At 45.1% G+C, this 13351-nt stretch overlaps 1 protein-coding gene across 1 annotated transcript in view; it reads right to left on the minus strand.

The window, feature by feature from the left end:
* LOC124040185 (transformation/transcription domain-associated protein) overlaps positions 1-13351 on the minus strand; it is an 83762-nt gene that overhangs the window by 16500 nt on the left and 53911 nt on the right. Inside the window, 6 exon segments of the mRNA XM_046357116.1 lie at positions 1354-1515; positions 4917-5118; positions 7762-7862; positions 8247-8393; positions 11602-11720; positions 12496-12691. Coding sequence (XP_046213072.1) covers positions 1354-1515; positions 4917-5118; positions 7762-7862; positions 8247-8393; positions 11602-11720; positions 12496-12691 — 927 coding nt within the window.

The raw sequence follows: 13351 nt of genomic DNA on the forward strand, positions 1-13351 counted from the left end.
TCATTAATATTTCACTGTCTGTTTTTAAAGCATCCCGCCGTGCGGCCGCCGCCCACAACACTAAATTATTCAGCGTCGCTAAGATAAAGGCTTCCATCCATTAAAAGGTGCTTTCCTGCTTTTCTCTTTTACAGACAGTCAACCTTTTACCCTTCACTCATCATATGGTGAGGAGGAAGGCAGACGGGCGACAAAATGCTTCACCCATCCATTCCCCAAATACCAAACTGCAAAAGCCATTCATAAAGCTCTCCATTACCGTAATAGGCTACAAAAAGGTTGAGAAACCCTGATTTAATAACTAAACAAACCATATTTATATCCCATTAAGCACATGATGTGGGCTTGTCTGACTCGCCTTAGAATAGCGCGTTTCCACTTCACGTGAGAGATTATCTATAAATCTCTTCGCTCCCTCTTCTCCCACCCTCGCTGTCTCTTCTCTCCCATTTCCCGCTCTACTGGGTGGATAAGGGGTGTTTGATGTAGCCAAATAGTCTTTGAAGTTCCCACCTCTCAATTGCTGGGAAATAATACTCCATTAACGGAAAGCAAATTAGTCCCTTACTTTATTTGTCAGCTCTGTTCCTGCACTGCGGATGAGTTTGATATTAACTTAATATTCATTCCTTCTATAAATAATTGAAAAGGGCTCACTGGAGGAAGGGGAAGCCAATACATGAGGAGAGGAATCTGAATGGTTAATTTGATAAATAGAAAGTGCTGGAGAGAGGCCACTCTGGCACTGAGTGCTGTTAATCCATCTCGATTAGGCTGACGTGCGCACACACACACACACACACACACACACACACACACACACACACACACACACACACACACACACACACACACACACACACACACACACACACACACACACACACACACACACACACACAGATGCAAGGCCAGATACAGATGGGGGAACATTTACATTTAGGAGAGGAGGATAGGAGGGCTGAGTGCTTGTAGTACAGAAAAGTCCTTAGCTTGTCCGTCCCTGGTACAGGAAAGTTGAGAAACAAAATAAAAACGAGGACCAAGGCACTTTTTATAGAATTAAAATATGAAGAGTGCCTTGGTGCTCCTTGTTTTTTGTTGTTGACCAATTAACCCTTTGCCAAAGAGCACCAATCTAATAAGACCTATTGAGCAGCAATGCTTCCCTTCCTTTGTTCTACTCTAGAATTTTAACGGGCTGTGCTGTAGACAGATGGGCTTATTCTATGGACGGGAGGTGGGTACCGGCGTAGAATTACATATTACAACTTTATTGAATAGGATCTCTGTTGTTACGGGTGTTGTGAGTGGTCACAGGTGTGCTGTAGGTACACAGGTTGACTGACGTACCTGGCTGATGAGGTTGAGCAGGGGTTTGCCCTCTGACCCCACCAGGCAGGTCAGGAGCTGTGGTATCCATGCCAACCACTGGATGGGCGGCACCCCGATGCAGTACTTGTCCACAGCATCCGCCAGGGTGTTCTTGTCATCAAAGCTCAGCAGCCACAGCACCTGGGAATGGGGGGCAGGAGAGAGAACAGTGACACCGTTAGAGGGAGGTTGCTGGCGAGCTCAGGCAGCATGGACACAAATTACATCAACATTTCAAATGGTCTAAAGGGCTTAATTGCCTGTAATATCATCACCAGACCATCTCTGGAGCTCAGATCAGCGCCACACATGAACAGTGAGAGGGAGGTTGCGTTCCTGGCAAGCTTTAGCCGCTTTGAGAAGGGGAGGAGTGGGTCACAGAGCAGGTGAACTCCCTCCTGGGGGGGGCTGTTGATGGAGACATTAACCCCCCCACCCCCTATCAGCCAGCCAGCTAGGCCACACAGCTTGTGTATAATTACTGATAATCACTGGACATCTCTGCTCATCCATCAGGCTCTAAACGCTGCCAGGACCAGACCCAAGTTGTGTCCCAAACAGAAAGCTATTCCCTATATAGTGCACTACTTTTGAAAAGTAGTGCACTATATAGGGAGCCATTTGGGACACATCCCCGGTTACCGAGCCCTGGCCAGCAATCTCCTCTCTCCATACAATAGCACGGGCGCAACATACACACCCCCCCACCCCCCTTGTGTGAGAGTGCACTGTTTAATGTACTCCCCCCCCCAGAAACACTAGCCCAGAGGAAATGGAAGCTAATGGCCCTGATTATTTCTGTAAGAGTTGATTATAGTACTTGTGTGACGGCCAATATTCACAGCTAATACTGGAGAGGGAGAGACTTTTGTCCTGTTTTTCATTTTTACTACAGGTGAAAGAGTCAGGGGATCGTCATGTTAATGATGCCCTACTGACCATTTAGTGTTTTCTATGCTGCTGTCCAATGTCCACCATCACACAAGAAGGATCCAATTACAGCATCTTACCTGGACATATTTCTACAACACAGAGCAGAAGATTCAACACTCCCCTGCAATAGCTTTGCTGTAGGACTATTAGCTACAACAGTCCATCGCCGTTTCTGGTACCACAGTCAGCTAGGTCATGACCTCCAGAGAGCGCATCAGAGGATCAGAGTGTGTACTACTGATTGGTCTGGTTGTTGGTGATGGTCAGTCTGAAGCAGAGGGGGAATTGGGGTGGCTGGTGAACTTGTATTCAGTCATTTTAGAGTGCAACGTGAGATTGACCCTCTAGAGCAGGGTTCCCCAACTGGCATACCAATATTTTATGTGGTTCATTTTATTTGACTGCCAGGTTTCCTGAGTATTAATGAATATATATAGTGTAGAAAACATTAAGGACAACTTCCTAATATTGAGTTGCCCCCCCCCCCAGTTTAACCTGTACCCTCCCTTTATCTACACTGATTAAAGTGGATTTAACAAGTGACATTGATAAGGGATCATAGCTTTAACATGCATTCATCTGGTCTGTTTCCTTAATGTCTTGTACACTCAGTGTGTGCATACACATATACATACAACAAAAATAACAACATGTAAAGGGTAGGCAACACATCTTCCACCCTGATCCTCAACACAGGGCCCCCTCAGGGGGTGTGTGCTTAGTCACCTCCTGTACTCCCAGTTAACCCACGGGTGCGTGGCCAAGAAGGACTCCAACACCATCATTAAGTTTGTAGATGACAACGATGGTAGCCCTGATCAGACAACGATGGGACGGCCTATAAGTAGGTCAGAGACCTGGCTGCATGGTGCTAGGACAACCACCTCTCTCTCAATGTGAGCAAGACAAAAGGAGCTGATCATGGACTACAGGAAAAGGAGGGCAGAACACACCCCCACTCACAGCAACGGGGCTGTAGTGGAGCGGGTCGAGAGCTTCAAGTTCCTTGGTGTCCACCTCATCAACAAACTATCATGGTCCAAACACACCAAGACAGTCGTGAAGAGGGCACGACAACTCCTATTCTCCCTCAGGAGACTGAATTTGGCATGGGCATCCTCAAAAAAGTTCTACAGCTGCACCACCGAGAGCATCCTGACCGGTTGCATCACCGCCTGCTATGGCAACTGCTCAGCATTCAACCATAACGTGCTACAGAGGGTAGTGCGTAGGGCCCAGTACATCACTGGGGCCAAGCTTCCTGACAGCTATAACAGGCCACATGGTGGCGGTGGGGTTATGGTATGGGCAGGCATATGCTACGGATAACGAACACAATTGCATTTTCTTTCTATGGCAATTTGAATGCACAGAGGTAATGTGACGAGATCCTGAAGCCCATTGTCGTGCCATTCATCCGCCGCCATCAGCTCATCTTTCAGCATGATAATGCATGGCTCCATGTTACAAAGATCTGTACACAATTCCTGGAAGCTGGAAATGTCCCAGTTCTTCCACGTCTTGCATACTCAGACATGTCACCTATTGAGCATGTTCGGAATGCTCTGGATCGACATGTTCCAGTTCCCACCAATATCGAGGAACTTCGCACAGCCATTGAAGAGGATTGGGACAACATACTAAAATCAACAGCCTGTTCAACTCTATGTAAAGGAAGTGTGTCGCATTGCATGAGGTAAATGGTGTTCACAGCAGATACTGACTGGTTTTCTGATCCATGCCAAACTTCTTTTTTTTTTTCAAGGCATCTGTGGTCATTCCCAGTCATGTGAAATCGATAGATTAGGGCCTAATGAATTCATTTCAAATGACTGATTTCCAAATACTAAAATGGTTGCATGTTGGGGGGCAAATCAGCTCTAAGTTCCAAAATATTCCCACGCATAATAGAGAGATACATGTACTCATACACAAATGTATGCAAGGTTAGAAATTATTACGTTTTAGACAAATATTATATCTGTTGTTTCGGCTTCTGGCAGTCAATTGGCAGTCTACAAATTATTTGTTGATATGTTCCGACCCCCTGACCATCCACTCAAGAAAAATACATTGTCCTCAGACCGAATCTAGTTGATAATCCCTTCCCTAGAGAAAAGGAGACTATAGTAGTGATTGGTGGTGAAGAATAGATGGTGTTTCTTTGACATAGGTGCGCCACGCGAACAATCAGAAAGAGGTTGTGCTTTCTCTAAATACTCCATTTCGAGAACCTAGTTACAGCCCAGTGGAGTCTAAATTATGTCTAAATGAAAATAACTCCTACACACTGATAACCATTTGTGGGTTTAAGTTCACACGTGCTTTCCTGTTCATCCGTGTGAGACCTTCACAGGTGCTTTCCTGTTCATCCGTATGAGAGACCTTCACAGGTGAAGTTGCAAGGAATGCAAATAAACGTACCTTTAGCATTTTCACCATTTGTGATCCATAATATTAGCAGTTGCTTACACCGAATGATGGCATGCTAGAGCCATGTATTTCACAGAAGCTGGAAGGTTACTAGTAGCTGTTCCTCATGAGGCATAGAACTCCAGCTCATCTATATGTGCTTGGATCACACGAGCAGAACTCCATCTCTAACCCACCTTGGCCAGGTACTTGCGTGACTTGCTCTCGTTCTGATGTCGGCAGGCATGCAAGTAGCAGGTGAGGGCGGAGACACCCAGGTGCAGCTGGCGCTCCTTAACGAAGATGTTCTCCAGGTAGTCCCCCCACATGGCCCAGGCCTTCACCAGGACATCATGCATCTGGACCGCTGCCGAGAACGCCTTGTTGGCCTCCTCTGACCTGGAGAGGGGGAGTAATGAAGAGTGAGTAAGGGAGAATAGAGGAGAAAGGGGGAGGGAAAATGGGAAGATAAGGAGAAAGAGGGGGGTGGGGATATGGAGAGTAAGAGAGAATAGAGGGGAGAGTACATTGAGAGAGAATAGAGGGGATGAAGGATGTAGCAAAATGGAGATTGGGAAAGGGTAGAGTACGGCAGAGAGCGAGGATAGTGTTAAAATTATATTTCGAATATGTATATCAATAGCGATCAGTTTTAAAACTTCCCCTCATCGGCAAGGCTCTCCTCCCATTATTACGGCTAGCGCTAGAAAGTAACATGACTACATCAGTGAAGGTCTAGAGCGTTTAATGTTGTGGAGTATGTCAGAGCCAGCCACACAGTATTACAGCAGCTTAACAGCGTCGCAACATTTCATCAACGTCACAAAGCAGGTAATGGCTACGTATACTGGAATAAACTTTAACCCAGAAGAGGAATCTTGATCCTGCTTTCAGAATCTGGAACTCACGGCTCAAGTGTTCAGCTCCAGTTTATAGCTGAAAATACCAAGAAGAGCGAGGGAGACCGACAAGGTGGAACCTGGCAGAGACCTACGTTTGAATGTTGTTTATGCTGATGGTGAAAAATATGTACAGTCATCAACCACTTTCAACGCATCCTCCTCCCACCTAAGACATAAAACATTTGAATAATTTTACAACCAATTCAGGACTTGATTAAGGAATAAGGGGCAAGGCACCTCATAATTTTTTTTACATCTGCCCCTTAGTCAAAATAAAAACACTTGTCTAAACAAAACAAGAGCTCAACGGGACTTAGTCAAACAACCTTTCCCCACCATTTTGGGAGAGGTTTCAAACAGCGAGGAGAAAGCACACCTGCTTTAAAATGGCTCGCGGGCCAATCAATTATAAAGGGTTACTATAACAACATATTTGGCATTGCCATAAAGGAACATGGAGGCTGATTGCTGTGGGAGTCTAAACCAGGCCCCTCCAGACATACTTTATGTGCTCGTCACATTGGTCATGTCAAAGTACATAAACAGTTTCTCCTCAGCGGGAGTGGAGTAGAGGGGGAGAAACGTCCAGAGTGTCAAGTCACACACACAGATACACCACAACTGTCTACCCCAGGCCCAAAGCGGTTCATACTCCCGCAGAGTGAGTGTGTGTGTGTGTGTGTGTGTGTGTGTGTATGTATGTGTGCGTGTGTGTTCGTAATGACTGCGTTGGGTCCCTACTGCTGAGGTTAGGCTAAGTTCTGCTGATACCAGAGATTCCAGTAAATTGCCAGCGAGTTAATTATTTGGGCGCGGATATTTAATAAGCTATCCCCCATTTTTATTTCACCCCCGCGGGGAGCCGTCATGTCAGGTCTGATGAGTAGAGTGGGCACTGAAGGGTGAGGGGGAAAGTGGGTTGTGTGTGGATGTGTGATTTGGGAAGGGCATAGAGAGGGTTGTGTGTGTGTGTGTGCATGTTTATTTGTGTGTGTGGGTATGTGAGATTGGGGAAGGGAACAGAGGCATGTGTGTTTGCTCTGCAGGCACCCCCTGTAGTGAGAACATAGTGTATACACAGGCGTGTGTGTGTTTGCTCTGCAGGCACCCCCTGTAGTGAGAACGTAGTGTAGACACATGCATGTGTGCGTTTGCTCTGCAGGCACCCCCTGCAGTGAGAACGTAGTGTAGACACAGGCGTGTGTGTGTTTGCTCTGCAGGCACCCCCTGTAGTGAGAACGTAGTGTAGACACAGGCGTGTGTGTGTTTGCTCTGCAGGCACCCCCTGTAGTGAGAACGTAGTGTATACATAGGCGTGTGTGTGTTTGCTCTGCAGGCACCCCTGTAGTGAGAACGTAGTGTAGACACAGGCGTGTGTGTATTTGCTCTGCAGGCACCCCCTGTAGTGAGAACGTAGTGTATACACAGGCGTGTGTGTGTTTGCTCTGCAGGCACCCCCTGTAGTGAGAACGTAGTGTAGACACAGGCGTGTGTGTGTTTGCTCTGCAGGCACCCCCTGTAGTGAGAACGTAGTGTAGACACAGGCGTGTGTGTGTTTGCTCTGCAGGCACCCCCTGCAGTGAGAACGTAGTGTAGACACAGGCGTGTGTGTGTTTGCTCTGCAGGCACCCCCTGTAGTGAGAACGTAGTGTAGACACAGGCGTGTGTGTGTTTGCTCTGCAGGCACCCCCTGTAGTGAGAACATAGTGTAGACACAGGCGTGTGTGTGTTTGCTCTGCAGGCACCCCCTGCAGCGAGAACGTAGTGTAGACACGGGCGTGTGTGTGTTTGCTCTGCAGGCACCCCCTGCAGTGAGAACGTAGTGTAGACACGGGTGTATGTGTGCGTTTGCTCTGCAGGCACCCCCTGCAGCGAGAACGTAGTGTAGACACGGGCGTGTGTTGAGGACACGGGTAGAAATAAGAGTCTGAGATTAGAACTAGAGTCTGTCACCAAGTCAACCTGAAGAGCTCAGTCATACACCCAGACAGTCATACACCCAGACAGTCATACACCCAGACAGTCATACACCCAGACAGTCATACACCCAGACAGTCATACACCCAGACAGTCATACACCCAGACAGTCATACACCCAGACAGTCATAAATCACTTGCAAGTGTCTAGAGGAGTACATACTTGTTGATCTGAGCCAGGAACATGCCTTTGAGAGCGTAAAACTCAGCGGTCATCTCCTTGGTGAAGTACTTCAGGTTGGTTGACTCTATCACCTCCAGACCCTGCAGAGGGAGATGAAAACAACTTTGTTCACCAAATGTACTCAATCACTATTTAGAAAGTGAATTTCAATAAGCGTTCTTTCAACATTTAAGATCATGTATTCCAAAAGGCATTGAAGTGAAGTCTTCAATGGGGTTTTTAAAAATGGGGGAAAAAAACTTCAGACAGGGGAACATTTATCAGATAAAAAAAAGTCTTATCATCATCATCATCACTAAAACATACTTCATGTAATAATATATTCCATTTAGCAGATGCTTTTATCCAAAGCGACTTAGTCAGGCACACATGTACAAACAGGTGGTCCCGGGGATTGAACCCTCTACGCTGGCGTTGCAAGCGTCATGCTCTACCAACTGGGCTCCAAATGACCACTTCCTCACCTGCATACACTCGTTCTTGCCCATGACCCCTGCCAGCTGCAGGTAACATTTGACCTGCTGGCGGATCTTCTGGAAGCAGTCTATGATGGGCACCGTGGGGATGGTGTGGATACGACTCAGGATGTCCAGAGACACGTTCACAAGACCCTGAGGGGAAACATACAGGTTCATAACATTAAAAATAGTAATAACATTATAATACAGTGCCTTCAGTCACTACTTTATACACAATGTTACTAAGTGGGATTAAAAATACATTTAATTGTCATTTATGGTCATCGATCTACACAAAATACTCCAGTGTCAAAGTGGAAGGAAATGTTGAATATTGATTAGATAAGTATTCAACCCCAATCACCTTTGGCAGCGATTAGAGCTGTGAGTCTTTCTGGGTAAGTCTCTAAGAGCTGTGAGTCTTTCTGGGTAAGTCTAAGAGCTGTGAGTCTTTCTGGGTAAGTCTAAGAGCTGTGAGTCTTTCTGGGTAAGTCTCTAAGAGCTGTGAGTCTTTCTGGGTAAGTCTAAGAGCTGTGAGTCTTTCTGGGTAAGTCTAAGAGCTGTGAGTCCTTCTGGGTAAGTCTAAGAGCTGTGAGTCTTTCTGGGTAAGTCTAAGAGCTGTGAGTCTTTCTGGGTAAGTCTCTAAGAGCTGTGAGTCTTTCTGGGTAAGTCTAAGAGCTGTGAGTCTTTCTGGGTAAGTCTCTAAGAGCTGTGAGTCTTTCTGGGTAAGTCTCTAAGAGCTGTGAGTCTTTCTGGGTAAGTCTCTAAGAGCTGTGAGTCTTTCTGGGTAAGTCTCTAAGAGCTGTGAGTCTTTCTGGGTAAGTCTAAGAGCTTTGCACACCTGGATTTGCACACCTTTTAAAACTCTTCAAGCGCTCAAGTTGGTTATTGATCATTGCTAGACAGTCATTTTCAAGTCTTGTCAAGTTGATTTAATTAAGTCAACTGTAACTAGGCCACTCAGGAACAGTCAATGTCATCTTGGTTTATGTTATTGTCCTGCTGAAAGGTGAATTCGTCTCCCAGTGTTTGTTGGAAAGCAGACAACAAAGAACCAGGTTTTCCTCTGGGATTTTAGCTGTATCCTAAAAACTCCTTTCAAATAAGTGTACAAATATCAATAGTGGTACTCAGTGAAGTATTGCATTGGATTTGCCTCAAACAATGCTTTTTATTCAGCATAAAAAGTATCTAGTATTACATTAGTGCCTTGTTGCAAACAGGATGCATGTTTTGAAATATTTTTTATTCTGTACAGGCTTCCTTTTCACTCTGTTATTTAGGTTAGTATTGTGGAGTATCTACAATGTTGATCCATCCTCAGTTTTCACATCACAGCCATTGTAGTTTTAAAAATCACCATTGGACTCTGGGTTTCTTCCTATCCGGCAACGGAGTTTGGAAAGACGCCTATATCTTTGTAGTGACTGGGTGTGATACACCACTAAAGCCTGATTATTAACTTCACCGTGCTCCAAGGGAAATTCAAAAGTCTTTATTTTAATTGCTTCTTTCTTTTTACACATTTACCAATCTGTGCCCTTGAAAGGCATTGGAAAATCTTCCTGGTCTTTGTTGTGAAATCTGTGCTTAAAATTCATGACTCGATTGAGGGAACTTACAGATAATTGGTCTGTAAGGTCCCTCAGAAATAATGTAAACCACTATTATTGAACACAGAATTAGGGCTGTGCAATTCACAATATACCATGTGTACAAAACATTAGGTACACCTGCTCTTTCCATGACAGACTGGCAAGATAAATGCAGGTGAAAGCTATAATCTCTTATTGATGTCACTTGTTAAATCCACTTCAGTGTAGATGAAGGGGAAGAGACAGGTTGAAGAAGGATTTTTAAGCCTTGAGACAGGTATTGTGTATGTGTGCCATTCAGAGGTTGAGTGAACAAGACAAAAGATGTAAGTGCCTTTGAACGGGGTATGGTAGTGTCAAGAACTACAACGCTGCTGGGGTTTTCACGCAAAACAGTTTCCCGTGTGTGTCAAGAATGGACCACTACCCAAAGGACAATCCAGACAACTTGACAACTGTCAGAAGCATTGGAGTCAACATGGGCCAGTATCCCTGTGGAACGCTTTTAACACCTTGTAGAGTCCATGTCCCGACAAATTGAGGCTGTTCTGAGGGCAAAAGTGGGTGCAACTCAATATGTGTAATGTGTTAATGTTTTCTACATTCAGTGTTACCCTCAATTTTTTGTTTGTTTTTAAATCTCTGAATAAGCTTTGTAGTACAATTAAAAGATCACTACACCACATTTCAAAAAGTCAGGAATAATCTAATGAATTCAGGGCTTCTAAAACGATACAAAGGCTAAACATAAGCCTTCCACAACCATAAGACCCACTAATAAAATGACCTAAATAGTTTTACCTGCTTTATTTAGCAAAAATCACTTCAGGCTTTCAAGTCTATGAAAATTCCCGTTTTGTTACAAATGTAACCAGAACCATGCACATCCACAAATAATGACCAACCATTAACAGGTCTCATTAACAATCTCTCAAACCCACACGCTAGTGAGTAAAAAAATCTATATTTCAAGTCTAGCCAACTTGGATGTATTTGCTTGCTAACAAGGTAGAAGAGTTGACCTGTTATGAATAAACGCTCTTCTCTCAACTGGTTGAACAACTGGAAATCAAGTGGCTTACCCGGAGAAAAATCACCCTACTTCTCAGAATGAGAACGATATGCCAATTCCATAGAAAAAGTTATGCACATTGCACAATTATAAAACACAAACTAGACGGCACATAAGTCTGTGGCTAAAATGCTGCTGGGGTACTGCAATGCCGTGCACGACTGAAACTGAGCATTAATTTTCCACAACGATTTTGACTCCTGAACTTATTTAGGCTTGCCATAACAAAGGGCTTGAACACAAAATGTTTCAGCTTTTAATTTAATTAATTTGTAATACAAAATCTACTTTGACATTATGGAGTACTCTGTCGCTCAGTGACAAAATCTCTAAATTCAGGCTGTAACAACAAAATGGGGAAAAAGTAGAGTGGTGTGAATACTTTGAAGGCACTGTATGTGCCATTTAGTAGACACTTTTATCCAAAGCTCATGCATGCATACATTTTTTTGTATGGGTGGCCCATGGGAATCGAACCCTTGGCATTGCAAGCACCATGCTCTACCAACTGAGCAACACAGGAGTTGGAAACAATTCAATTCATAAATTGGAAAACCTTCAAAAGAATGGGAAATTTTATTTTCAATGCTCTAATCTAATCTTTCATTTCCAGATTTGGCAACTGAAATAAATCCAACCCTGGTGAACACGTAATCTTGGCAGATAGTGATTTATCACACAGTGAGCATGGTACCTGTTTGCGTCCTATCTTGCCATATTGGATGATGGCAGAGGCGGAGGCGTGGACCCCCAGCATGGCATTGCTGGTGTTGGGGTCGTGCTGCGTGTTGGTCTCATACGCCGTCACGATGGCTGGGATAGGAAGGAGGAGAACAAGATGTCATTACAGTCCAGTCAGTGTAGAGTAGAGGGAGCTCCATATTATTGAGCTTGACTATGTAACAAAGTTCATTTGGATGAAAGCATTAGAAATATAACTACGGATGAATATCAAAGACAATGATGTCTCATGTTCTCTCGAGTTTTGTAGTTACACCAGTCATCATAGCTGTAGTAGTTTCATAGCAGCACTAAAGCTGCCACAGACATCTTTCAGGATGCGAAGTCTGAATGGTTTCAAAGTCACTGCAGGACAACGTCTGGCACGACAGTGTGTGTCATGTTGTAGAGGACACAGACAACAACGAGACCAGATTTTTAAATTCACTCAACTCTCCCTTTATTTACCATGTCTCCTCATCTTCTACCTCCAATTTGTTCCATCTTTCCCCTCTTTGTTTTTTGTACTGTTCTTTCCTTCCTCTTGTTCTTTTCATATCCACTCGTCCTTCCTCCCCCTCTTTGCCACAGAGTTTCATCTCTTCTTATCTCCAGCTCTTTCCCTCCCTCCAACTTAGTCTGTGCTGTCATGCAGTCCCTTGGCATTGCCTCCCCCCCCCCTACCTCTCTTTCCCACTCACTGTCTGTCTCTTCTCTCCCCCTCTCGTGTGTGTGTGTGTGCCATGCAGAGTAAACAAGTCATTTAGAGAGCTGACATTTGGGAAGGTAGAGAGAGCCTGAGGGGTTCAGCTCACTATGGCCTTTTAGAGACATCCCCATTGTGAGTAGCGATAGGTGTGAGTCCTACCCTGGTAGTGGTGCTGCCGCCACATGAAGATGCTGCTCCAGTGGGAGAGGTCGTCAGAGACGATGGGCAGCCTGTTCCTCCAGGTCTTCACCACAGTTTTCATGTCGTGGAGGCTGGTGTTACGGCCCAGGTTAGCTGGCTGCAGTCCGGCGTTGATCTGTGCCGCCTCCTGGAGCTCGATGATCTGCTGGGCAGCCTGGTTGGGGAGGAGAGGGGTGGGAAAGTTTAAAGGGTTTTGAGAGAATGGAGGAATGGAGAGAGAGAAGGGGAGGAGATGAAGAAAGAATGAGTGTGGAGAACAGTGGTGACAGGAAATAATTGGAAAGAGAGTGCGAGACAGAGAGAGCGCGCGAGACAGAGGGCCAGGGTAAACAGAGAAAGAGAAGTAGGGGTACAGAAGACTGAGGGATGAGATTTGGCAGGGTTTCTGTTCTTTCTCTATGACAGTAAGAAAGGCAGGATGTCCAGGCCAATTCCAAAGCCATTAGCCCACTGTATTACAGGCTTATGATGACTATTGGAAAAACCTTCTCTGAAATGAGGTCCGAGAAGCAAACACCTGATAGTTGAAAAGCCACTTTGATCCATCTATTTACCTTCAGGGACAGGACATTATTAAGGCTAGGGCTGGTGACAGAACATCATATTAAGGCTAGGGCTGGTGACAGAACATCATATTAAGGCTAGGGCTGGTGGCAGAACATCATATTAAGGCTAGGGCTGGTGGCAGAACATCATATTAAGGCTAGGGCTGGTGGCAGGGACAGAACATCATATTAAAGCTAGGGCTGGTGGCAGGGACAGAACATCATATTAAGGCTAGGGCTGAATGGCAGGGACAGAACATCATTAAGGC

This window comes from Oncorhynchus gorbuscha, linkage group LG07 (assembly GCF_021184085.1).
Source record: "Oncorhynchus gorbuscha isolate QuinsamMale2020 ecotype Even-year linkage group LG07, OgorEven_v1.0, whole genome shotgun sequence".
Lineage (NCBI taxonomy): Eukaryota > Metazoa > Chordata > Actinopteri > Salmoniformes > Salmonidae > Oncorhynchus > Oncorhynchus gorbuscha.